At 66.0% G+C, this 21,301-nt stretch overlaps 7 protein-coding genes across 7 annotated transcripts; 5 read left to right on the plus strand and 2 right to left on the minus strand.

Annotated features, from left to right (window-relative positions):
• Positions 1-3,043: 3,043 nt before the first annotated feature.
• On the plus strand, positions 3,044-5,380 carry EMIHUDRAFT_444143 (hypothetical protein). Its single transcript, XM_005775738.1, has 8 exons — positions 3,044-3,204; positions 3,278-3,736; positions 3,763-3,785; positions 3,853-3,915; positions 3,992-4,375; positions 4,454-4,476; positions 4,547-4,802; positions 4,870-5,380. Exons 1-8 carry the CDS (start codon positions 3,063-3,065, stop codon positions 4,987-4,989), a joined length of 1,470 nt encoding a protein of 489 aa, XP_005775795.1. The 5' UTR covers positions 3,044-3,062; the 3' UTR covers positions 4,990-5,380.
• Positions 5,381-5,450: 70 nt separating this feature from the next.
• On the minus strand, positions 5,451-6,608 carry EMIHUDRAFT_239731 (hypothetical protein; the record flags this gene model as incomplete). Its single annotated transcript, XM_005775739.1, has 1 exon — positions 5,451-6,608. The coding sequence occupies one exon, from the start codon at positions 6,606-6,608 to the stop codon at positions 5,451-5,453; it is 1,158 nt and encodes a 385-aa protein (XP_005775796.1).
• A 306-nt stretch (positions 6,609-6,914) lies between these two features.
• On the minus strand, positions 6,915-7,814 carry EMIHUDRAFT_239732 (hypothetical protein; the record flags this gene model as incomplete). Its single annotated transcript, XM_005775740.1, has 1 exon — positions 6,915-7,814. One exon carries the CDS (start codon positions 7,812-7,814, stop codon positions 6,915-6,917), a length of 900 nt encoding a protein of 299 aa, XP_005775797.1.
• Positions 7,815-9,171: 1,357 nt separating this feature from the next.
• Positions 9,172-13,155, plus strand: EMIHUDRAFT_116476 (hypothetical protein; the record flags this gene model as incomplete). Its single annotated transcript, XM_005775741.1, has 13 exons — positions 9,172-9,930; positions 10,030-10,127; positions 10,206-10,244; positions 10,316-10,382; positions 10,462-10,549; positions 10,796-10,849; positions 10,891-10,997; positions 11,090-11,227; positions 11,579-11,629; positions 11,835-11,897; positions 11,969-12,204; positions 12,320-12,464; positions 12,874-13,155. 13 exons carry the CDS (start codon positions 9,172-9,174, stop codon positions 13,153-13,155), a joined length of 2,127 nt encoding a protein of 708 aa, XP_005775798.1.
• A 1,096-nt stretch (positions 13,156-14,251) lies between these two features.
• Positions 14,252-14,708, plus strand: EMIHUDRAFT_239735 (hypothetical protein; the record flags this gene model as incomplete). The annotated part of the gene is made up of 2 exons (XM_005775742.1): positions 14,252-14,589; positions 14,669-14,708. The coding sequence occupies 2 exons, from the start codon at positions 14,252-14,254 to the stop codon at positions 14,706-14,708; spliced, it is 378 nt and encodes a 125-aa protein (XP_005775799.1).
• A 237-nt stretch (positions 14,709-14,945) lies between these two features.
• Positions 14,946-16,096, plus strand: EMIHUDRAFT_368163 (hypothetical protein; the record flags this gene model as incomplete). The annotated part of the gene is made up of 1 exon (XM_005775743.1): positions 14,946-16,096. A coding segment is annotated over exon 1 (922 nt), but the record flags the coding sequence as incomplete, so codon positions are not given.
• A 2,367-nt stretch (positions 16,097-18,463) lies between these two features.
• EMIHUDRAFT_116477 (hypothetical protein) lies at positions 18,464-19,846 on the plus strand (the record flags this gene model as incomplete). The annotated part of the gene is made up of 5 exons (XM_005775744.1): positions 18,464-18,522; positions 18,626-18,749; positions 18,881-18,929; positions 19,002-19,259; positions 19,329-19,846. 5 exons carry the CDS (start codon positions 18,464-18,466, stop codon positions 19,844-19,846), a joined length of 1,008 nt encoding a protein of 335 aa, XP_005775801.1.
• Between the last annotated feature and the right edge of the window lie 1,455 nt (positions 19,847-21,301).

Consider the following 21,301-nt stretch of genomic DNA (forward strand, 5'->3'; position numbering starts at 1 on the left):
GCCATCTTCTCTGCCGCAGCGTGAGGTGCAGGTTGAGGTGAAGCAGGTCTTAGTCATGAAACGAAGGAGATGCGAGGGGGGGTGACATCACGTGCTGCTGGTTCTCGGGCATGTCACCTCTTCTTCTCCCTCGACGTACATTGCTCTGAGCTCCCCCCCCCTCGCCTTCCTTCCTGACTCGGTGTGTACGATGTCGAATACCGCGATGTGTACGTTGCCGTGCAGTTCAACGACCACTTCTTCCATCTTCTCCGTCAATTTCTGTCCCCTCTCCGCCTCACAGTCAAGGAACTCGGAGGTCGCCTTCCCGATCTGCGTCTCACACTCCTCTAGTAGCGCTTTCCGTCTGTCGCTGTTGGAGAGGTCCGGCGTGTCAATCGTCTGTAGATGGCTGCTGAGGCATTCCTGTGTCCAGAATCCCTTCCCCCCCCACTTCCTTGTGTAGGCCGTTTTCAACGTTCCGCTCCATTTCCGAACCGCGTGCGTGATCCGTCTCCACTTTGCTATCTTCCATCGCAGTCTCTCCCTCTGTGACATGGGGGGGCGTCCCCGTCGTTGAGTGTCTTGCTGCCCGCTTCCCTCTTGGTCGCCCCTATCCTCGTCCGTCCCGTCGGGCTGCCCGCCCTTATCCCCTTCCTTTTCTAGTCGCAACTTGTCCTGCGCCTCTTTTATCACGGTATTGGCGTGGTCTGTGAGCGCCTTTGTCATTGCTTTCAGCCTCTCTGCCGGGGTCGCGTCTTGTTGCGTTTGTATCGCTGTGTCGTAGGCTTCCTGCACGGTCTTCGTGAACGCCTCTTCGGCGTCTCGGTCCAACTTCCGGCTGACTCCTTTCGGTCGGTATTCCCGCTCTCCTTCTGGGTCGTCCGCCCCATAGTATTCGACCGCCACGATCTCATGGTCTTTCCCGCATACGCCTGGCATGGTGTGTACGCGCCCCATCACATTCGCTAGCGCCGGGGTGACTATCCAGTTGTCAATTTGCGTGCCCGTCCGGTACGTTGCGTCGTTCGCCATCGCTCTCAAGTCTCGCCCCACTTCGGTCAGCATCCTGTTGAACATCCTGTCCGAGAGAGTCCGTTCCTTTTTGCCTCTGCCTCGTAGGAAGGCTTCCGTCTCGGCGTTGAAGTCCCCACCGATCATATATTCTCCATGGACTTTGTCTAGCTCGTCACTTAAACTCTCCCACGCGTCTTGCGCGGGGTCCTTGGTCTCTGTGTCGCCCGTCCCTCCGCTCGCCGCGACCGTTATCTTAGCCTGCCCCCTCACTGGCATGTAGACTCCTATCTGTGTCCATTCCAGCCCGCTTGCCACGTCCTCCATCTCCACCCTCACGACGCGACCTCTCACCACCTCCTCCCTGGCCACTTCTCCCTTCCCGTCTCTCTTTGCTTGCAGGTGGTCCGGGTCCCACACAATCAGCACCCCCGCTTTGAGCGCGCGCGCGGCCGGGTCTTTGTAAGCTGGGGTCCCGCACGCCTCTATCCCCTGCGTCTCTAGATATTCTATCACTTCGCGCATTTCTTCCTCGCCTAGGTGCGTGTCCGCCAGCGTGGCGAGCCACACCCCTCCTTCTTTTATGTACCTGATGATTTCCGCCAGCTTCTTTGTTGCCTCCCGTCCCGTGTTGCGGATCGGTGCGCTCCCCCTCTCCCTTAGTTCCCGGATCTCCTCCATCGCCCCCTCTATGCTCTCGAGGCCCCCGCCGCATACGTTGAGGGTGGCGAAGTGGGCTTGTTCGTGCCCCTTCTTCCCGGTTGCCCTTTTCTGTTTGCCCTTGCTCATTCCGTTTCCGTGCAGTGCTTTCATGAGCGCGTTCCACTCGGTGATGGGAATGTGCCACGTGTAGGCCGCGGGTATCCCCAGGTGCGCTAAGTCCTCATCGATGAGGGGCCTCATTCCCAGGCGTTGCGCCCGCGTGTCGGCCCTCTCGAGCGGGCTCAAGATGGGTTCGGCTGCGGGTACCCCGTAGAAGGCTAGGTCGGGGTCTAGCTTCCCTCGCTCCTTCCGCCGCGCATTCCGTCGGTGTCGCTTCCACGCCCACACCCTTCTCTTTCTTGCGCGGATCGGGAGGGCGGCGACCTCTGCCCCCGTCCACGCTTCGCATCCCCTTGGCGCTGGGCGCCGGGCACGGCGTTTTCTTTTTCGAGCGCGCCGTCTGGCTTTTTCGCTTCTTTTCTCTCTGCGGGGGGGGTCCTCCGGTTTTGCTCTGCTGCAGCTGTTAGGCGCCTCTGCGGCTGGTGCTGCTCCTGTCACTATTTCACTGTGTCGTGGGGCCGACGTGCGCGGTGGCCTTCCTCGGCCCTTCCTCACGTGACGCACGGCGAGGGCGGCACTCGCCACGGCTGCGAGCGCCCACCCTATCCACCACCTCACTCCGCACAGAGGCGCCAGTAATGACAGCAAACAATTAAATAAAATCCACCCTATATGAGGCGGTGAATCTCCGTCGCTGCGGATCTCGACATCCGTCGTGTCGCGTGCGTTCGCCTCCCCGTTACGCGTCGGCTGGTCCCTGGTTCGAGATCCTGGGGGGGAGGGGGGGGCCTCCTCGGCCTCCTCGGCAGCCTCGGCAGCCTCGACAGCCTCGACAGCCTCGACTGCTTGACGCACGCGACTCGCGCGGCACCCGTCGTTTTGCTCGCCGGGCGGCCCCCACGCCGCCCCGTCTCGCGCTTCCTCGCGTGTTCGGGCCTCGGCGGGCAGCGCCTCGGCTGGTGCTCTCCTTCTCGCTGAATGTGCTGCTGTTGTTTTGCGCACATGGTCTGGCTGCACGGTTCGTTGCTCCCGGGGACCAGAGACCGGTGGTGACCCACCGGTTCGGTACGACCCGCAGCCTACTCCTACTACCGCGCGCGCGCACGCGCGGGCCGCCGCGGGCACGGGCGGGGCGAGCGAGCGCACCATTGTCTCGGTTGGTCGCACGTCGCCTGTTTTGCCCCCATGCAAAGTTGGGCCTTTCCCCGTGGTCAATTTCTTTTCACTCCAATAACCTCACCAACGGCGGCTCAGCGCTGAGAGCCCGAAGGCTTGCCCCCATTTCTGACAGCGCTCGCTGGCCACGTATGTACCCAAATTCAAGCGTCTTTCCACCCTCCGCTCCTCCCGGCGCGCCTTCCTCCTCCACGTTCGACGACCTACCGCCTCCCCTCGTCGACGCTCTCGCTGTGCTCGTCGCCTTGTTTGGCGTCCTGCTCGCGTTTTGCGGTATGTGGGACACATCTCTCGTCCTACGCCGCTGACATACGCCTCACTCTGCGCGTGTCCCCTCCCATACCAGGTCAACGCTTCTACCAGACCGCCCTCGCCCTCTCCGCCGGCGTTTGTGCGGGCGGCGCGACGTGGTACCAGCTCGATGCCACTCTCGTCGCGTCCGGCTCCCTGTCCCCGATGGCGGGCGTGGGCGTCGCGGCGGGCGTGGGCATCGTGGCCCTCGCCGCCGTGGCCGCCTGCTCCCTCCTCGGCTTCGTCTTTGCCTCCGCAAGCGCCGGCTCCACCACCGTCGCAATCGCGCTGCACGTCGCGTCGCCTTCCCCTCCTGAGCCGGTCATCCTCACCGCCGTGGCGGGCCTCCTCGCGGCGGCGCTCGCCCTGCTCGTGCGCGCCTGCAGCCGGCAGGATGGGGAGGAGCCGAGCTCGCTCCTCGGCTGCTGCCGCCTCTCGAAATCGAGAGGCGATCGCCGCCGCCCCGCCCTGCCCCGCCGCCCCTCACCACTACACACGCTGCGCGCGGAGAGAAGTGTTTCACCTCGTCTTGTGCCTCAGGCCGACTCGCCCGCCTCGTCGAGGCGTGCGCGGCTGGCATGAATTAGTCAGGCTATACAGGACGATAGACGTGTGCCACATCGGCCACAGGCGTCGGCCTGCGCTCTGCTGGGAGGCGCTTGCGTCGCCTTTGCCGCCAGCCACTTCCTCCACGCACCCCTCTCTCGCCAAAGAGGCATCCTTCCTCCGCTGTCCACGCTGTTGGATCGCGGACATCTACTTGCTATAGGCGCCCCTCTCGCCGGAGACAGCCTTCGCGCCTCCAAACAACTCCACCGGCTGCAGCAGCGACAGCGGCGAGTGCGTCCCGCCGGCCATCGCCGGGCTCGCCGTCGCCGCCGCCGGCCTCGCCGTGCAGGCGGCCGAGTCGATGAAGTCGTCACTTAGTTGGGGTGGCTTCTACGAGTTGAGTAAGGCTGCCCGCTGCTACGCGCACAGGCGGGCTGCATCTGCTGCCGCCGGTGGGGGGGAGGCCGCGCCTCGAGCCCTGCCTTGGCTGCTGGCGGCGGAGCCTCCGAGTCTTTGCTCCCCGCTAACGGCCTCGCCGCCGCTGCTGCGCCGCTGCCCGGCGGCGCAACGCCTGCCGGCCCGCGGGGGCGGTCGAGCCGAGGGGGTGCGGGCCCTCCCCTAGCTCGAGGTCGCTCTCCTTCGTCAAATGGTTGGTTGATTCCGTTCGTCCGTCGTTGGTCAGGCGGGCTCTCCTTCCTCGAGATCCTCTCCTCCCCCTTCAAAGGGGCGCCGCGGCCGGCGGAGAGCGGCGGGGTCCTCCCTCTCTCCCCCGCCGCTCTCCGCGACGGCGCCTCCTCTGCCTCCCTCTCCGCCCCCCTCTCCCCGGAAGTGGCGCCGCCGCCGCTGGGGACCCGACTCCCAGGGAGTCTGGGGACCCCTCCTCTCGTAGTGGGTGCCCGCCCCTCGCCCGCTCCCCGCTCGACGACGTCCAGGCCCACGTCCAGGCCCACGTCCAGGGCCTCCTACTCCAGTTCCTACTCTGCGCTGGCGAGCCGGCTCCGGCAAAAGTACTTTGGCGACCGCGAAGAAGGGCAACCGGGCCGGCGGCAACACGACCCTGGCTGGTTCATGAAACCAATCGTGAGTTGATTAGATTAGGCCCGGCCGCGGCAACACGTCCGACCCGGGGCTGCCGCCGCCGTCGGTGCACTCAGCGTTCTCGCCAGACTTGTCGACGTGAAGGCGCGCGAGACGTCGCATGTGAGCTCATTAGAATAAGGGCCCCTCGCGGGGCGGACGATGTCGCGAGAGTGCGAGTAGAGCAGTAGATGCCACAGAGCGCGGCGCCGGTCTTGCGCGGGTACAAGAACTCGTGAGCAGCCACAGTGGCTCCGACCAGCTCTCATTCCATGTCTCGCGAGAGAGGACAATAGCCCCTGTCCTTTTCACCACTCGCGAGTGTGGAGAGGCGCGAGCGGCGCGCGCCGTGTGTTGGGACTTGGGTGTATGGCAGACGGATGTGCACACAGTGGGGCGCGAGAGCCGCATGTGGAGAGGCAGCCCCCGCGAGAGCCCGAGAGAGCCCCGAGAGTGTGTGCAGTGTGGAGAGAGCCGAGTGAGTGTGGAGAGAGAGACGGCGCAACCATATTTTGTCATTTGCCGTGTCTGCTCCTTTTTACTCACCCACACATGCACATACACATGTAACTTGTGCATGTTGCATCGGATCGATGCAGAACTTACCAGTTACCTCCCTCCGACCTGGACCCCACGTTGGGCTCCTCCAACGCGACGACCTCGAGCAGCACGTCAGAGTAGTACCGCGGATCGGAGAAGGTGCGCGGGTCCGGGCGGCCCACCCGGTTGTCGAGGAAGTACTCCTCCAGGCGCGCGGCCACGCCTCGCCGCCTCAAAAAGGCGGAGAGTGGCGCCGTGAGCAGCTGACCCGGGTACAGGCCGGCGCCGCGGCCCGTGGCGGCGGTGCGGTCCTGCGCGAGCTGCGAGCCGCCCACCAGCGCGGAGCCGCTGACGACGTACTGCCAGCCGGTGGAGCCTCCGTCCTGCCAGTCGCCCTCGTCGAAGAGGTCCGAGCCCGAGCCGAGGGTCGTCTGCAGCGAGTAGCGCGAGAAGAGGCCCTTGGCTCGCATCGCATCCAGCAGCCTGCCGCAGCCGTCCACCGCCGACTGCAGCGACTGCCCCGACCGCGGCACGCCCGGCCGAGGCGACTCCGGCAGAGGCACGTCGCGCAGAGGCCCGTCGAGCATCGCGTCGCCCATCGCCTGGTAAAAGCACCGCTGCAGCCTCCTCCGCTCCTCCGGCTCGCGCTCGTCCGAGAGCGCGGCGGTCAGCACGCGCCACCGCGCGTACGCCTCGAAGCCAAACAGCGTCGAGTTGGAGAAGTCGCCGGCCGAGGCGGCGGCGATCAGCGACGGAGCGAACCCACGCACGGCGGTCCCGGGCGGTGGCTCTCCCGCCCTGCTCAGGGCGCCGTAGAAGGGCTCGTTCTGCAGCGGTGTCGGCGCTGCCCCGTCCTTGTACAGCAGGACCGCGTCTTGCCTTGCGTTCGGGACCTGAGCCTGGAGCGCGGCGCTCGTGCTCCCGCCGCACCTCGCTGCAACCTCGAGCGGCAAGTCGAGCATCACCCTCGCGAAATCGCGGTCAATCAGCGGCGGCGGGACGGTCGCCTGCGGGAGGGCGCGCGGACGCTGCCACGCCGGCACGACCTCGCCAGCCACCTGCTGCCACACAGAGTCGGCCTGGTCGGCAATCTGGGCGCCACGAACCACCGCTCGGCGAACCACGCTCGACAGGTCGGCGTCCGACGCAGCTGGACGCGGCACTGCGCCAACGCCGAGCGCCAGGAGCCGGAGGGCGGCCTGCCGATCGAGGAGCTGCATCGAGGCGATTGACGAGGCGAGGCGCAGAGCGACGAGGCGATCGGCGAGCAGCGAGAGGCGATCCGCGAGAGCACCGAGAGGCGAGCAGCGGTGAGCGCCTGGCGAGAGAGGCCCCGCCCAGGGTACCCTCTCCGAGGACCCACGCACGCTCTTTCGAGAGGACTGTCGCCGGGGCTCTGCTCCAAGAGACCTCGAGAGAGCGTGCGTGTGCCTCTACTCGCCAGGGTGAGCGCGAACTTGCAGACGGGTGAGAAGAAAAGCAGAGCCCGTGAGCCGTGTTTTTTACTTTCCCTCAGGTGTGGAATCTCACGGCCCCGCGTACGGCGGGCTGCCCGGCGAGCGGTAGCGGTCGAGAGGCGACCGCTTTGCATCCGAGCCGTAATATCGGCCGTTCCCCTCGAGCTCCTCGGAGAAGAGGAGGTGCAGGGCCGACACGGTGCCCTCGTCCGGCGTCTTGGCGCCTGCAAGCTTGGTCGCGAGGAAGCGGACCGCGGCGTTGGGGAGGGGCACCCACCAGGGCAAAAAGCTGCCCATGATGTCGGTTGCGACCATGCCGGGCGAGCACGCATTCACCTTCAGCTCTGGGCGCTCGCGGGCGAGAGCCATCGCGTACGCGTTTAGCAGCGCCTTGCTCAGGCCGTACGCTCCCATCGCAGCGCCAATGCCGTGCGCCTCGAGGTCCGGATTCGCCTCCACCGCCTCGAGGAGGCCGCTGATCTCGCGCCAGGAGACACTCGCGTTGGTGAAGAAGGCAGCCATGTCGGGCGAGGAGCGCGAGACGCAACCGGAAGCGGCGCCCGACGAAATCTGCACGACGCGACCTTCGAGCGGGTCGAGCAGCGGCCCAAACGCGTCGTCCACCCGCTTTGGCCCACGCACGTTTACGTTCAGAATCTCGGCCACCGTCCCTGAAGCGATGCCAGCGTTGTTGACGATGGCGTAGAGCGCCGGATTACCGCAGGATCCCTCCAGCGTTGCTGCAGCAGCACGAACGCTGCCGTCGGAGGAGGTGTCGATCTCGAGCACCGTGAGCCGCGCTTTCCAGTCCGGCCGCTCGGTGATGAGTGCCGCGACTGCATCCTCGCCGCGCGAGGCGCTTCGACAAGCCAGGACGACATGCGTGTCGCCATGGTCGGAGAGGCAGCGGTGGACGATGGCGAGGCCAATGCCTCGGTTCCCGCCCGTGACGAGTACGCGGCGGACCATGTGCGTGGAGGCGGCCCCCTCGGGCCTTGCGTCTCGGTCCCTCTGTTCGCCTCGCGCGCGCCCGCAGCCAAAGAATTTTCGTCCCGCGGAGGTGCGAAAAAGAATTTTCCCGCTTGCGCAGCGCTCTTTCTTTTTTACGTTTGCGCTCCAAGCAGAGTACGAGTCATGACCCGCGACGCTGATCACGAGAGGACTTAGGCTAGGTAGGAAGGTGAAGAACAGCCAGGCTCGGACTGGACACCAGCGCGGTATGGGTGGACGCGGGACAGATGATGACGACACGCACAAGCGACACACAGACACAAACAGGCTCACAAGACACACAGCCAGCTGGCTGCCACACACCCTGAGTTGGCATACACACATAACTCAGGGCCACATCCTCCCTGTCGCCCCCCCAGCCACGGTGCCAAGGACACAAACAAGGGCACAACAACACAACAGACGACAGGAAGTAACATGTGAGACTAGAGCAGGCTTGCTCCGTCTCTAGCAATCTCGTCGCCGGCCGCAAGGCATGGACGAGACCGTGTGTGGGGTCTTGTGAGGTGTCTTGTGAGGTGTCTATGGACGCCCTCCTCACAGGCTAGCGGCCTACTGCTAGCCCTAACTCGCACTCACGGGCGGTGTCAGTTCAATGGGTGAGTGTTTGCGAGCAGAGGCGCGTGTGCTGATTCTAGATCGCACGCCGTGGCATATGACTTGGGAGGCGTGCGACCGCAGCGCACCGTCGTAAGGTCGACGGGCGCGCGTGTCAGCGAGAGCGTTGCGGGCGGAGCCATACCCGACTTTGTCGAGGACGAGCCCCGCGCCACGGTTGCCAGCCGTGCCTTCGCGGGAGTCGCCCCTCGAGCCGCGTCCCGTCGCCACTGTCCCTGAGTGCGTCCCGCCTTGGCGGCACACACTCGACGAGGACAGTCCGGCCGACGGGAACGTGTCGTGCGCCGGCGACGATTGCGGCGTGGTGGGTCTGGGTGTGTGTACGAAGCGACGATGGCACAACCACCGCCCTGCATCGCAGACCGGGCAAGGAGGGGCCTTCTCGTGTTCCGCGGGGAACAGGAGGTCTCCCCCCCTCCCCCGGCCTGACTGAGCAGCGACGGGTGGAAGGCAGCCCCTTCGAGGTTGGCACGACTGTTATTCAGTGTGAGTGACACACACACACACACACACACACACACACACACACACACACACACACACACACACACACACACACACACACACACACACACACACACACACACACACACACACACACACACACACACTGTTATTCACACATTCACACCCGGTCCTTGCACAGGATATCACGCCATGGGGGGGACGAGCTGTACGGTACTCCGTCGGCAGCACCATGCCTCTCGCAGCTGTGAGCGCTGTCAGAGCGGTGTTTGCCTTCGTGTTGCCGCTCCTCGCAGGAGGCCAGCTGCCCGACGACTCCCTCACCCTCCTCGCCGTCGGCGACTGGGGTGGCACGAGCAACGACGAGCCGACGAACGCAAACCAGCTGGCGGTTGCTGGCGCGATGCAGGCCGTTGCTGCAACAAAGCGGCCGCACGCGGTACTCATGATGGGCGACAATTTTTACCGCCACGGCCTGAACTGTGCTGACGATGCCGGCGCGGATTTTGGATATGGCGAGGCGGCTGACGCGCACTACGACGTGGTCGTCGTCGCGTTCAGCGTTGCGCTTCCGAGGGCAATCAGGCGTGGCATGTCGGGAGATGCCGCCTTTGAGCGTACCCTCGCGGAGGCGGTTGCTGTCGACACGACCGCAGCTGGCGAGGCGGCGTCTCCGTCGAACGTGCGAGACATGCGGCTGGGCGCGTGGCAGCAGGGCGGAGAGAAGACGAGCCGGCGGGTCGAGCTCAGCTTGGTCCGCTTTCACCGCGACCCTGAGCAGCGGCGCCCCGCCTCGCTCCTCGCGGCGCTGAATCGCGCGCTGGAGGCGGGTGTCGCCGGCGGGCAAGGAGCGCTCGGCTCCGCCTTTGACGCCAGGTTTGGCGGGAGCGGCTCGTGGCGCATGAGCGGCGTCACGGCGCGGGTTGGCCGGCTGGAGGATCGGCCGTGCAACCAGAAGCACTCTCCGCGCTTCAACGCCACCTTCGAGGAGGTATATCGCGGCCCGGGCCTCGACGGGGCGCGGCGGAGCCCAGCCTGGAGGCCCACTCACCATTCACGACGCACCTCAGAGCGCGTCGCGGGGTCTCAGGTGCCCTTCTACGTGAATGCTGGCAACCACGACTACTATGGCTTCGTGCGGGCGCAAGTCGACTACTCGAACGACCCGCCCGCCGGCGCGTCGGGGCGGTGGAGGCGCCCGGCGGGGCCCATAGCACGACCTACGTGCATGGAGAAGTTCTCCTCACTCTCCCCCCTCTTTTTTAGGTACCCCGTCACGGACGCACGCCCCTCGCACGTCGACGGGTCGCTGTCGACGGCTCTGCTGCACCACTCTCGTAGCCTCCTCTCGGAGTCTTCTCTGAGCCTCCCCGTAGGTCGGTCGAGGCTCCGTGGTACACCTTCAGCCTGCGGCGGGAGAGGGACGGCCTCTCGGTGCTGGTGGTGATGGCCGACGCAGTCAAGTGGGCAGGCCTGTTCTCGCCCGATAGCAGTCGAGTGGTGCGCCCCACCTCACCCGCAGGAGGTTGAGTGTCCTCACGCTGCCTTTGGGGGCAGGCCTGTGCACGCCCTACCGGGGCAGCCTCTCGAGGTGGGGGAAGCAGACGCCGGTGAGCCGCATTCCCTCCGGTTTGCATTGGTGTTACTAGTTAATCTGACCACGCTCTGTCACCGTACCTCAGGTGAGCTGCATCCCTCCCGGCGAGCCGTGCGACAGCGACTGGACGGTGGCGGCGGACGGCACTTTCCACGTCTGCAGCTGCCTCCTCGGGGCGGACGGCGACCTTCACCTGCACCTGCGCCGCTCGGGGCATCTCGGAGCCGCCTCTCGGAGCCCGCTCGGAACCTTCCCTTAGGCGACTACTTTGACCTGCCGTGCTCGGGCCAGCGCACGAGGCGTCGAGGGACGGGTGTGAAAAAACGTTTCTTCACACGCACGAGCCGTGAACAGGCCGCGCGGAGCACGAGAAGGAGAGCGCGAGGGCGCACGAGGAGTGGCTGCTCCGCACGCTCGCCGGTGCAGCGCACGACTGGGTCATCGTCTCGGGCCACTACCCGGTGCGCCTCCGAGACGCCCGCGAGACACACGCACACTCTCACGCCAGTGCGCGGCCTTGGCGAGTCTTGCCCACGACTCGCCTCGCTTGCAGATCTGGTCGGTCGCCGAGCACGGCCCCACGCCCGAGTTGGTGGAGGAGCTGCGGCCGTACCTCTTCCAGCACGGCGTGGCGCTCTACCTCAACGGGCACGACCACAACGCGCGCCCGCCGCTCTGTCGAGCCTCAGCTGTGGCGGCGAGATCCGCCGAGATCGACCTCAGATTGGCGCGAGATTAGGTGCGGCGCAGCCCGTCGACAAAAGACGGTGTGAGCGGCGTCCTTCACCGCTCCAGCTGTGAACTACAGGCGCAGCACATCGTTGAGCCGCGAGCCATCGCGCACCTCGACAAGAGGGGCACCGATTACGCCCCGCCCGCAGACGCACTGCGGTCCAACAAGGCGGCCGTTAGAGATGACCTCTCCCCCCTACCCACACACACCCGTACCTGACCCGCGCTCTCGAGATGTGTGTATGCACATGCATGTGTGCATCGGCTGCAACTACGCTACATGAGGGCCCTGGTCATCACACTCATACAGGCGGAGGACTTCGTCGGCCCGTTCACTGCCGAGTCGATGCACTACGTCACGGTGGGCGCGGGGTCGCCCATCGACCACGACCACCACCACTCCCTCTCCGCATCGGCCCGTCTCCGCCTCCGCGCGGGAGGCCCGACCAGAGAGCTGCCTCGAGCGCGGCGCGTGAGGCTGCGTGTAGGAATGCTGCTCTTCGGAGGCAGACATAGACTCCGTTGCTCCCACGTTGCAAGTGATGGTCGATGGTTCCCCGCTCTAGGTCCCATTCTTCGACGCGGAGGGCTCCTTCGCGCGGGTCGACGTCGTGGACAAGCACACCGCGGTCCGCACGTGCCGGGGAGGGAGGCCGCGGCGTGGCTGCCTTGAGCGTGACGCGAGACTGCTCGTCGCTAGGTTGTGCGGATCCTCGGGTATGGAGGCGCCGAGCTGCACCGCTTCGAGATCGACAACCCGCGCCGCAAGAGCGAGCCGGGCGGCGGCGGCGGCGGCGGCGCGCGCGAGGCGACGGTTGGGGCGTCAGCGACGGACGCGACATTGCTGTACGGTTCGCTCGCGCTCAACGCAGCGCTGCTCCTCGCTTGCATCGCCGGCGGGGCGCACTGGCTGCTGCGGAGGAGGCACGCTCTCTCGTGCGCTCGAGCACACACGCAAACGCATTCTCACTGCTTCCCCACGCGCGCCGAGTCTTTGCTAGGACGTGGAGAATGCGGGAGACAGTCCCGCGCCCATGCTTGTGCATCTTAGGCGGGCAGCGAGGCCGATCATGGTGGACCGCTCATCCTCTGGCAACAAGCCGGTGGAGGTCGACATCGTGGCGATGCCGCCTCGGGTGCTCGTGGAGGCGCGGGAGGCCGCGGCGGCGGCACGCGGCGGCGGCGCGGCGAGCGCGGTGTAGACTCTCGAGCTCTCGACTGTGGTGGGCGTGATATTGGGTCCGGGGTTTTGTGCCCTTTGGCGGCGTGGCGGGCGCGGTGTAGAGCGAGCGCCAGCGGCTGTGGTGGGCGTGATCTTGGGTCCGGGGCTGCTTTGCCCGCTGTCTTTTTAACAACGTTGACCACCCAAGACTGCTTTCAGACGCTTACGCCAATTCCCCTCAACCTGCGCAAATCGTGCAACTCGCGGACCCGAGGAGTCTGGAGCTTCAGCTGGGTACAATCATGCCGCTCTCGGCACAGAAGCAGCGAGCGCGAGCGCCGCGCCGCGCAGCGCGCTGCCGAGGCTCAGGACGCGACTCGCGGGGAGCCCAGACCGTCCGGCCGCGCACCGGTTGGGTACTACTGGGCCCCCGGCCGGGCGAGCCGACAGGCACCTGGCGCAACCTCCTTACCAACGAGGCCATGGATCTTGGAGCAGCAAAGCGCGACACTAAGTACGCGGCTGAGCTGCTCGGGCTACGCCTCGACGTGCCGTGGTCAGTTTGGCACGGCTACGAGGCGGGCGGACGGGAGCCCGGCATCCTATGGAGATATGACGCTGAAGAGCGTACCTTCACGGTGCGCTTCGAAAACGAGCTCGACCTCGACGATCTCGAGGACGTGTCGTGGGCGGAGGTGCTCGGCACTGTGCCCATGGCGGAGTGAGACCCCCGAGAGCGCCGGCGAGCCCGCGATTTTGCATCGGCTGGACGAGCTGCCGCTCGTGCGCGCCCCACGCGGCGCTCAACCGCAAGATGGCGTGTGGCGCATGCGCGGCGGTCTTTGGATAAGCCGGCACGGCATGGCGCTGTACGAGGAGGACGCGGGCGAGAGCGACTCCGCCGATGACGACGAACTTGGCAGCGCGCGGCCAGCCGCGTCGCACACATTCACATCCCACCCTCTTTGCAACCACAGGTTCTGCGTACGCCGCTGGCTGCAGGTTGCAAAGTCACGCCATCGGGCCACGCCCATTATATCTCACCCGCTTTCGCCACACGCCCGTCACCTCGCCCGCCCCGCGCACGCCCGCGCCTCCGTATGCGAGAGAGAGATTTTTATTAACCAACAAGAAATCACGACTCTCACAGTGATTTGGGCTCGGCAGCTTGTTAGCCCTCAGCCGAAGCTGGGGCCGGTCCCGTAGCCGAGAGAGCCCGCGCCGATGAGTTCGACGCGGTCGGGGGGGCCTGCGGAGAGGCCAGCGAGATGGCGATCGCTGTACTTCATGGCGCCCTCAAAGTGGGGCTGGCTGACAAGCCAGAGGTCGATACTCTGGACGACCCATAGGATGCCACGAATGCCTGAAGGAGAGGGAGGCGAGGCCAGAGGCAGGCTCAGCTGCTCTCGGGTGATCCCGCTTTGGAGGCTGAAGGACCCGATGGTCCTGTCACATTCGCGTTCCGAGTCGTGGGGGTAGAAGAATTCGAGTAGAAATCGAGTCAGCACTTCCTTGTAGTACAGCGGACCGCCAGCCAGGCTCGCCGGCAGCATCCGCAGGGAGGCAGCATATGAGGCACCAGTTTTCTGGAGAGCTCAGCAGCTGCGGCCGCGGTGGCGGAGTCGGCCGCGGTTCGAGCGAGCAGCTTTTGGCTGCGGGTTCGAATCGCGGAAGGCTCATGCCCTCGCGGAGCGACGCGGGTCGCGCGGCGTGCGCGTGTGCGAAATGCGACAACAGACGACAGACGACAGACGACAAGGCGACTCACGCGCACTCGAGCCGACGCCGGAGGAGAGTGCGCTCCTCGAAGCTCACCGTGCCATGTGCACAGAGGAGGGCTCGGTGGAGGAGGCGAGAGCGGAGAAGCGTCTGGCGGAGAACGACGAGCGACGTGGATGGGAAATTCAAAGTGAATTTGAGGCCCGGCGAGGCTGCGGGCAGCGGCTGCGCCGGCCCCTCGACCCTCGAGCGAGGCCTCGCCGCGGGGACCTGGTCTACCTTTCGCCTACCTCGACGCAGTCCGAGCCCACCGTCGCCGCCGTCCTCGCCGTCCACAACACCTCCGACCTCATCCCACACCACGTGACTGGCATGGATCTCATGGTCTGGGACCCGGACCGCCTCACCTTCAAACCGAGAGAGCACAGGGAGCACCCGGGGTGCTTGACGCTCTTCCCTCCCTGCTGTGGGAACGGTGCCAACTGCATGCACCTACGCTTCTCTTTTCCAGACTGGCAGTGGCCAGATGGTCGGCCTCTGGATGTCAATCGAGTCCTGAAGCCGATCCCGGCGGCCTTACTCGAGTAGTTGCGAAGATGAGGGAGATGTACGGGCGCGCGCGGGCGGGAAAGATCCTCTCAGACTTTAGAGGCATTGTGGGCGAGGCCGCGGACAAGTCGGGAGATTAGATTATTATGTCTAAATCTTGTCACTTGTGTTGAGCCACACTGTAGCGGGGGGCCCCGCCGGAGGCTGGTTACTGATTTACGACCACGGCGCCTCCGTCGGCTTTCGGCCTGGGCTTGATTCGCGCCATGGTTTCTCAGCTCGACCCCTTCCTCTCTGTCGCCGCGAACTGGTTCGACGAGGCCTTCCTCGACGGCCTCGCGGCACCCAAAATCCCCGCGCCGCTGGACGACGGCAAGTGGATGTTGAAGCCCATAATCGCACCTTCGGACAACGCGGGACCGTTGACGCCGCCGACGCTGCCAGCATCGCCCTTGGGCGGGCCGCCAGTAGAGGACGAGCGACCTCGAGCCGTGGTGGCGATGGCATCGTCGCAGAGGTTCGCCTGGCGGCGCGACGACGGCCGCGTGCCGGACATTCAGTCAAATGCAGCAAGGGGGGGTGCGGGACAGTCGCCGGCGGCAGAGCCTGATGCGGTGACGGCGGTATGGCCCCGGCCGGCGCCGGCGCCCTCTCGGTCGACGGGCCTCGCCGCACCTTGCGGGGACGTGGAGGCCAGTGCGGCCGCGGCTTTTCTGGCGGAGGCCGGCAACGGCGGCGCCGAGCAAGAGGCTGCCCGCACCCCCACCAAGCTGCAGACGGACGCCGGCCTTCGCCTCATGCGCGGGATGCTGCTGCGCACCAACCGCGCCAACCACACGCCGCTCGTCCTCCGCAGCTTTGCCCGCATGGTGTGGGCCCAGATCCGCCGCCTCAGCCAGCAGGAACTCGAACACATCGTCTCTGCCGACGCCCCACAGCCTCGGCCTGCCTGCCTCGCCGCCCGCCCCTTCTTCCCATGCACCGCTTCCTCCCCCCTCGCCGCCGCCACCAGCGTCGACCAACCGTCGCCGCCGCGCCCCATTTCCCCCTCCCGCTTCTTCTCCTACTCCCCTCCCCCGGCTCCGCCCCTGCCGCCGCCGCTCCCACCGTGCGACGGGGCTGGTCGCCGCGGTCAGAGCGCCGAGCAGGGGCCCGGCGGGGCTGTAGAGGCCCGGCGCGTGCGCCCACGCCACTGACCCCCGACTCGGTCTTCGGATCCGAGTGGCTGCGAGCCTCGACTAGCCGCCGAGGTGACGCGCTTCTTCCTGTATTTGGGGGCGCGGGGGTGCTCCTGGCGCCACTTGTTGGGGGCTGGCAGCTCTGCTCATTGCTGTCTATTCCAGCCGCTCGTTTGATCTTTGATGGATGTGGATGTGTAACATGCATGACGTGTACTCCATAAAGGCGCCGGTTCTAGACGTGAACAACGACAATAGAGCAGACATCTCCTGGAGAGATACAGATAGAGGGAGCGGACCCTGAGTTGAGGAAATCCGGGGACGCGACCCACCTCGCCACAGTGCACAGACGGTCCCGCGCCTCGCCGCTATGACGGGCACACGCCCCGCACCGTCCGCTGTGTGCCCGTCTTTGTCCGGATTGAAAAGTCCAACGCGCTCGTCGGTGGCGGCGTCCCCGGATTTCGCCGCGCTCGGCGAACCTCGACAGCGCTTTCGGTGGCATGCAGCTCTTTGCGACAGAAGCCTGGAGAGCAGCTCCTCTGCTGCTCACACACTCTGCACAGTTGACACAGCCTACTGTGCGGCTGCCACAGCTGTGACAGCGATGGGCTCGCCCTCACTGGCCCTCAGTCACTTGTGCTGCGGCTTGTGTGAGCGACACTGCTCGGCGACTGCCGGCACACTGTGAGACCATGGGTGTGAGGTAAAACCACGCTACCAGCGCTTGGTCACATCGGCCCCGAGGTCAGATCCATCTACTCTGTTGATGACAAGACTTGTCTACTGGCTGGAGCCGAGCAGGAGGGCCCAGCGCACAACCCCTGGTCAACTCAGGGTCCACACCCCGTAGGGCGACAACGCGACGGGCAGACCCCGGTCCCCGCGCCCCGCTGCGCCGCTCGGAGTCGGAGCGGGCGTGCACCACACAGCACACAGACATTATCTAGATAAATAAATAAATTAAACGGGCACGCCAAACGAGGGATGGGAGAAGGACAGGGTCCCCACCTGCACGAGCAGGATCTTGTAAGGACGATCAGGGACACATAGGGGAACGGGAGCGGGGAGCGCATCGCGACACGGAGGGGGGCTGGGTAGGGTTCACCCACACGACAGGGTCCCAGGGATTCCGGGATTCCTCTCTCGTATAGGACAGGTTGCACCCGGCGGCACGGGGGCAGGCGCGGGCCTCCTACTGGTTGCGCTCTCCTAGTTCTCCTGCTCCTGACTAATATCTAGAAAAAAGAAAGAAAGAAAACAGACAACCCAAGGGAGGGATGGGAGGACGGCACGCCGCCACCACACAGGGATTTAAGGAGAGGAGTGTGGTGCTAGCCGTCGCCCACCCTAACCCTTGGTCGTCTGCCTCTTTCTATCTCCCTTCGCAGTCCCTCGCCGATTCTCGCTGCAACCTTCATGCCACCTCGCGGTCGTCCCACTCTCGTCGTTCTCCCTCCTGTCGTTTCCTCCTCTGTCGCGTCGCTCTCGTCTGCCTCGTCCTGCGACGCCGCCGCCGCCTGCCGATCCCTTGCTCTCGCGGCTTCTCCCGCCTTTCGGCGCAACTCTGCCCTCCTCGCGGCATATTTTGGCCCCTCGAGTTTATCGAGCTCTCCTCGCGCAAGGACGACTCTTCTGACGCCCACTCCGATCATTTGCCGCCAAGTCATACATATCGTTGCTCAGGTCCAATCTCTCTTCGAACACTTGTACCTCCACCGATGATGTTGGCGCTGGGTCCCCTTCGGGTGCATCGTTACAGCTGACGACGGGATTACCACTGGTGTTTCGTCTTCCTCGGAGTCTTCTTCCCCGGCTTCCCCCCGTTCGGCTCTACGTTCATTACGTTCATCGTGGCTCACCCTCCATGCCGTGAACAGGCGCTTTATCCATCCTATATTCTTCTCTCTCTCCTCTGCCCGTGCCTTGGTCTTGTCGTTGTTTCGCACCCATGTCTAGACGGCGGGGAACGAGAATTCTTTTTCCTCGAAGGCGGAGGAGCTCAATAAATAAATAAATACAACGGACATCCCAAGCTAGGGCTGGGTCGAGGACAGACACGTCCCCACCTTTGCAGGATTTTGCAAAAGCGAGGGGGGAGGGCGCATCGCCGCGCGGAGAGGGCTGGGCACAGGGCACAGGGGATCTCTCTCGCATAGGATATGCACTCGGCGGCACGAGGGCAAGGCTGGGCGTCCTATGTTTGTGCTCCCCCCCGGACCCCTCGCTCTCGGGCACTAACCATCTGACCACTCATCGACGGGGCTTGGCGAGCGGCCGCGCTGCGGGGCAGGGCTGGTGAGGATGGGCTCTGGCCACTCGCCCGTGCGGTTGTAACCGCGCATCAGCCAAGGAGCTCAAGGCTGGCGAGTGGCGCCTCACTTTTTCACAGGGGACCCGTCTGGCTTTCCTGCGCATGCTCGAGCCCCTCGGCGAGGGCTTGTGCACAGAATAGCAGGTGTGGCTCTACTCGCCAGAGCTCAAGGCGGCCGCCCCGCCCCGCGCCGCAGCCCTCTCGCGCCTGCTCACCGCACCGCGCGTGCTCGTAGGGCATCTCGAGGGTGCGGCCAATGAGCACGCGAGGCCGATGCACGACGCCGACCGCGCCAGCGCGCTGCTGCTCCAGCTCGTCCCGGCCGCCGTGTGGTGAGACGGCCTCGGGCCCGAGATGCCGGCCCGAGAAGACTCGAGGAGATGACCCGAGGTGGCCCGAGAAGACTTGAGACGACCCGAGGCTGCTCGAGGTTAGGCGGGCGGAGCGGGCGCTCCTGCGGGGTGAGGTGAGCGAGCCCGTCCTGCGGTCGCTGCTCGAGTTCCACCAGTCGACGGCGGAGCCGCTGTGCCGCGTGTTTGCCTACGCGCTTCCAAGCGAGGTGAGGCTCTAGAGACCTGGAGGCGACGACAGAATTGCCACACAACGCCGGCGCGCTCTCAACTCCACCACGCATACGTAAAGTGCCATGCAAGCGCCACGCTCTACCCCGCCCTGCGTGCGCTCTCCCAGGCTGCGCTGCGGGCGGTGGCGCGGCACGCGCGGCACGGCCTCGTCGAGTGTGGCGCGCGGCGGCGGCCTCTGGGCGGCGCGCCTCGGAGCCCTCCCGGAGCCATGTCGGTCCCTCCCCTAGGCGCGGGGAGCGGCCTCTGGGCGGCGCTGCTCCGCAGGCGTGGCGTCGCCGTCGCCGCCTACGACGCCGTGCCGTGGGTGTGCGAGGCTGGCTTTGGCGAGGTGCAGCGCGGCGGCCCCGAGCGGGTGGGCCGCCATGCGGACGCGTCTCTGCTGCTCTGCTGGCCGCCGCTCGAGGCCTCCGCCTCCGGCAGCAACACGATGGGCGTCCGAGCGCTGCGCGCCATGACGGGCAGAGGCGCGCTCCGCCCGAGCTGTGGTTGCCGGCCGCGCGGCACGCCTCACGCCCCGCTCACGCGCCCTCCCCCGCCGCGGCGCCACACCTCAGGCGCGCTTCTGTACGTCGGCGAGTGGCGCGGCGCCGTCGGCGTCCTCTCTTCGCTGGCGCCTTCCACCGCCGACCACGGGATGGTTGGCGGGCCGCAGCTGCAGGCCGAGGTGGAGCGGCACTGGCGGCTCGCCGAGTCCGTCGCCCTGCCCCGCTGGCCAGGCGTGGGGAGCCCGCAGGCGGGGCACCGCCTCTACGTCTTTACTCGCCGCCAGCCACCGCCCGAGCCCGCGGAGGAGGATGCAGACGCCGCCGCCCCCGCCGCCCCCCCGCCCCCGCCGCCGCCGCCGCCGCCGCCACCGCCGCCGCCTCCGCCGCCGCCTCCGCCGCCGCCTCCGCCGCCGCCGCCGCCTCCGCCGCCCACTCAGCGACAGCCGCCGCCCGTTTCGGATGGCTACGCCGCCCGGCGCGAGAGGCTCTCTCGGCTGCAGGGTGAAGTGGACGCGCCTGGCCGGGAGTGGGCGTGGCTCATCGCCAGCCTGCTGTGGGAAGAAGCTTGCCGCCCAGAGGAGATTTGATGAAATGAAAAGTAATATATATCTTTACTTCCATGTTCCAACACCCGGACGCGCGTTCCCAGGGGCGCCAGGGTGATGGAAGGTTCGACGCACCCCCGGACTGGGCGGAGAAATGAAACATTTCGGAAAACGGTGTGGTCCTATACACCCGCCCACACCGCGACACCCCTCGCACGCGGTCATCTCCGCTCGGTGCATATCCCTAGGGTGGGAGCTTCTCCTCTGAATGCACTCTGAGCCGAACTAGAGCTCGTCGTGGCCGTCGAGGTCGTCGTCGGCACCGAAATCGCCGCCGCCGCCCGGCGCGCCACCCGACTCGCGGTACACCTTGGAGATGATGGGTGAGCACACGTCCTGCACCTCCTTGAGCTTCTCCTCGAAGTCCTCCTTCTCGGCGTCCTGCGGCGCGAGAGAGGAGGGGGGGGTGAGAGGGCGGGCGGCGAGGCGGGTGGCGGGTGGCGGGCGGGCGATCGCCTGGTTGTCGTCGAGCCACTCGTTTGCCTCCTCGATGGCCTTCTCGACCGCCTCCTTGTCCTCGTCGCCAATCTTGTCGGCGACGCCCTTCTCGCCGTCCGAGAGGGTGTTCTTCATCGAGTAGACGTAGTTCTCGAGCGCATTGCGCGCCTCGATCTTCTCGCGCACCTTCTTGTCCTCCTCCGCAAACTCCTCCGCCTCGCTCACCATGCGCTCGATCTCCTCCTGCGACAGCCGCCCCTTGTCGTTTGTGATTGTGATCTTCTCCGACTGCCCCGTCCCCTTGTCCTCTGCGCCGACGTTCAGGATGCCGTTGGCGTCAATCTCGAAGGACACCTCGATCTGCGGCACGCCGCGCGGCGCCGGCGGGATGGAGCCGAGCTCGAACTTGCCGAGCAGGTGGCAGTCCTTGGTCATGGTCCGCTCCCCCTCGAAGACCTGGATCATCACCGCGGGCTGGTTGTCCTGGTAGGTAGAGAAGACCTGCGACTTCTTCGTCGGGATGACGGTGTTGCGCGGGATGAGCTTGGTCATCACGCCGCCCACGGTCTCAATGCCGAGCGTGAGCGGCGTCACGTCGAGCAGCAGCAGGTCCTTCGTCTCCTCTCCGCCCTCGCCGGAGAGGATGCCGCCCTGGACAGCGGCGCCGAAAGCGACAGCCTCGTCGGGGTTGATGCCCTTGTTGGGCTCCTTGCCGTTGAAGAAGTCCTTGAGCAGCTGCTGCACCTTGGGGATGCGGGTGGAGCCGCCGACGAGCACGACCTGTGCAGATGCGTGCGAAGGGATAAACGCCGGGAGGGGGCACAAGGCAGAAGGCAACGGGACGGGGCAGCACCTCGTCGATCTCGCTCTTCTTCAGCTCGGAGTCCTCCATCACCTTGGAGACGGGGGTGAGCGTCTTCTTGAAGAGGTCGATGCAGAGCTCCTCGAAGCGCGCGCGCGTCAGCGTCTCGGAAAAGTCCTGCCCGTCGAAGAGGCCCT

This window comes from Emiliania huxleyi, assembly GCF_000372725.1.
Source record: "Emiliania huxleyi CCMP1516 unplaced genomic scaffold EMIHUscaffold_294, whole genome shotgun sequence".
NCBI classification, from domain to species: Eukaryota; Haptophyta; order Isochrysidales; family Noelaerhabdaceae; genus Emiliania; species Emiliania huxleyi.

Excerpts from the sequence above, each read along its gene's own strand:
- EMIHUDRAFT_444143 (XM_005775738.1), top strand. The coding sequence starts at position 3,063 with ATGTACCCAAATTCAAGCGTCTTTCCACCCTCCGCTCCTCCCGGCGCG. Across the intron at positions 3,205-3,277 it reads CGTCCTGCTCGCGTTTTGCG|GTCAACGCTTCTACCAGACC; the intron begins GTATGTGGGACA and ends CTCCCATACCAG. Across the intron at positions 3,737-3,762 it reads CACGCTGCGCGCGGAGAGAA|GCCGACTCGCCCGCCTCGTC; the intron begins GTGTTTCACCTC and ends CTTGTGCCTCAG.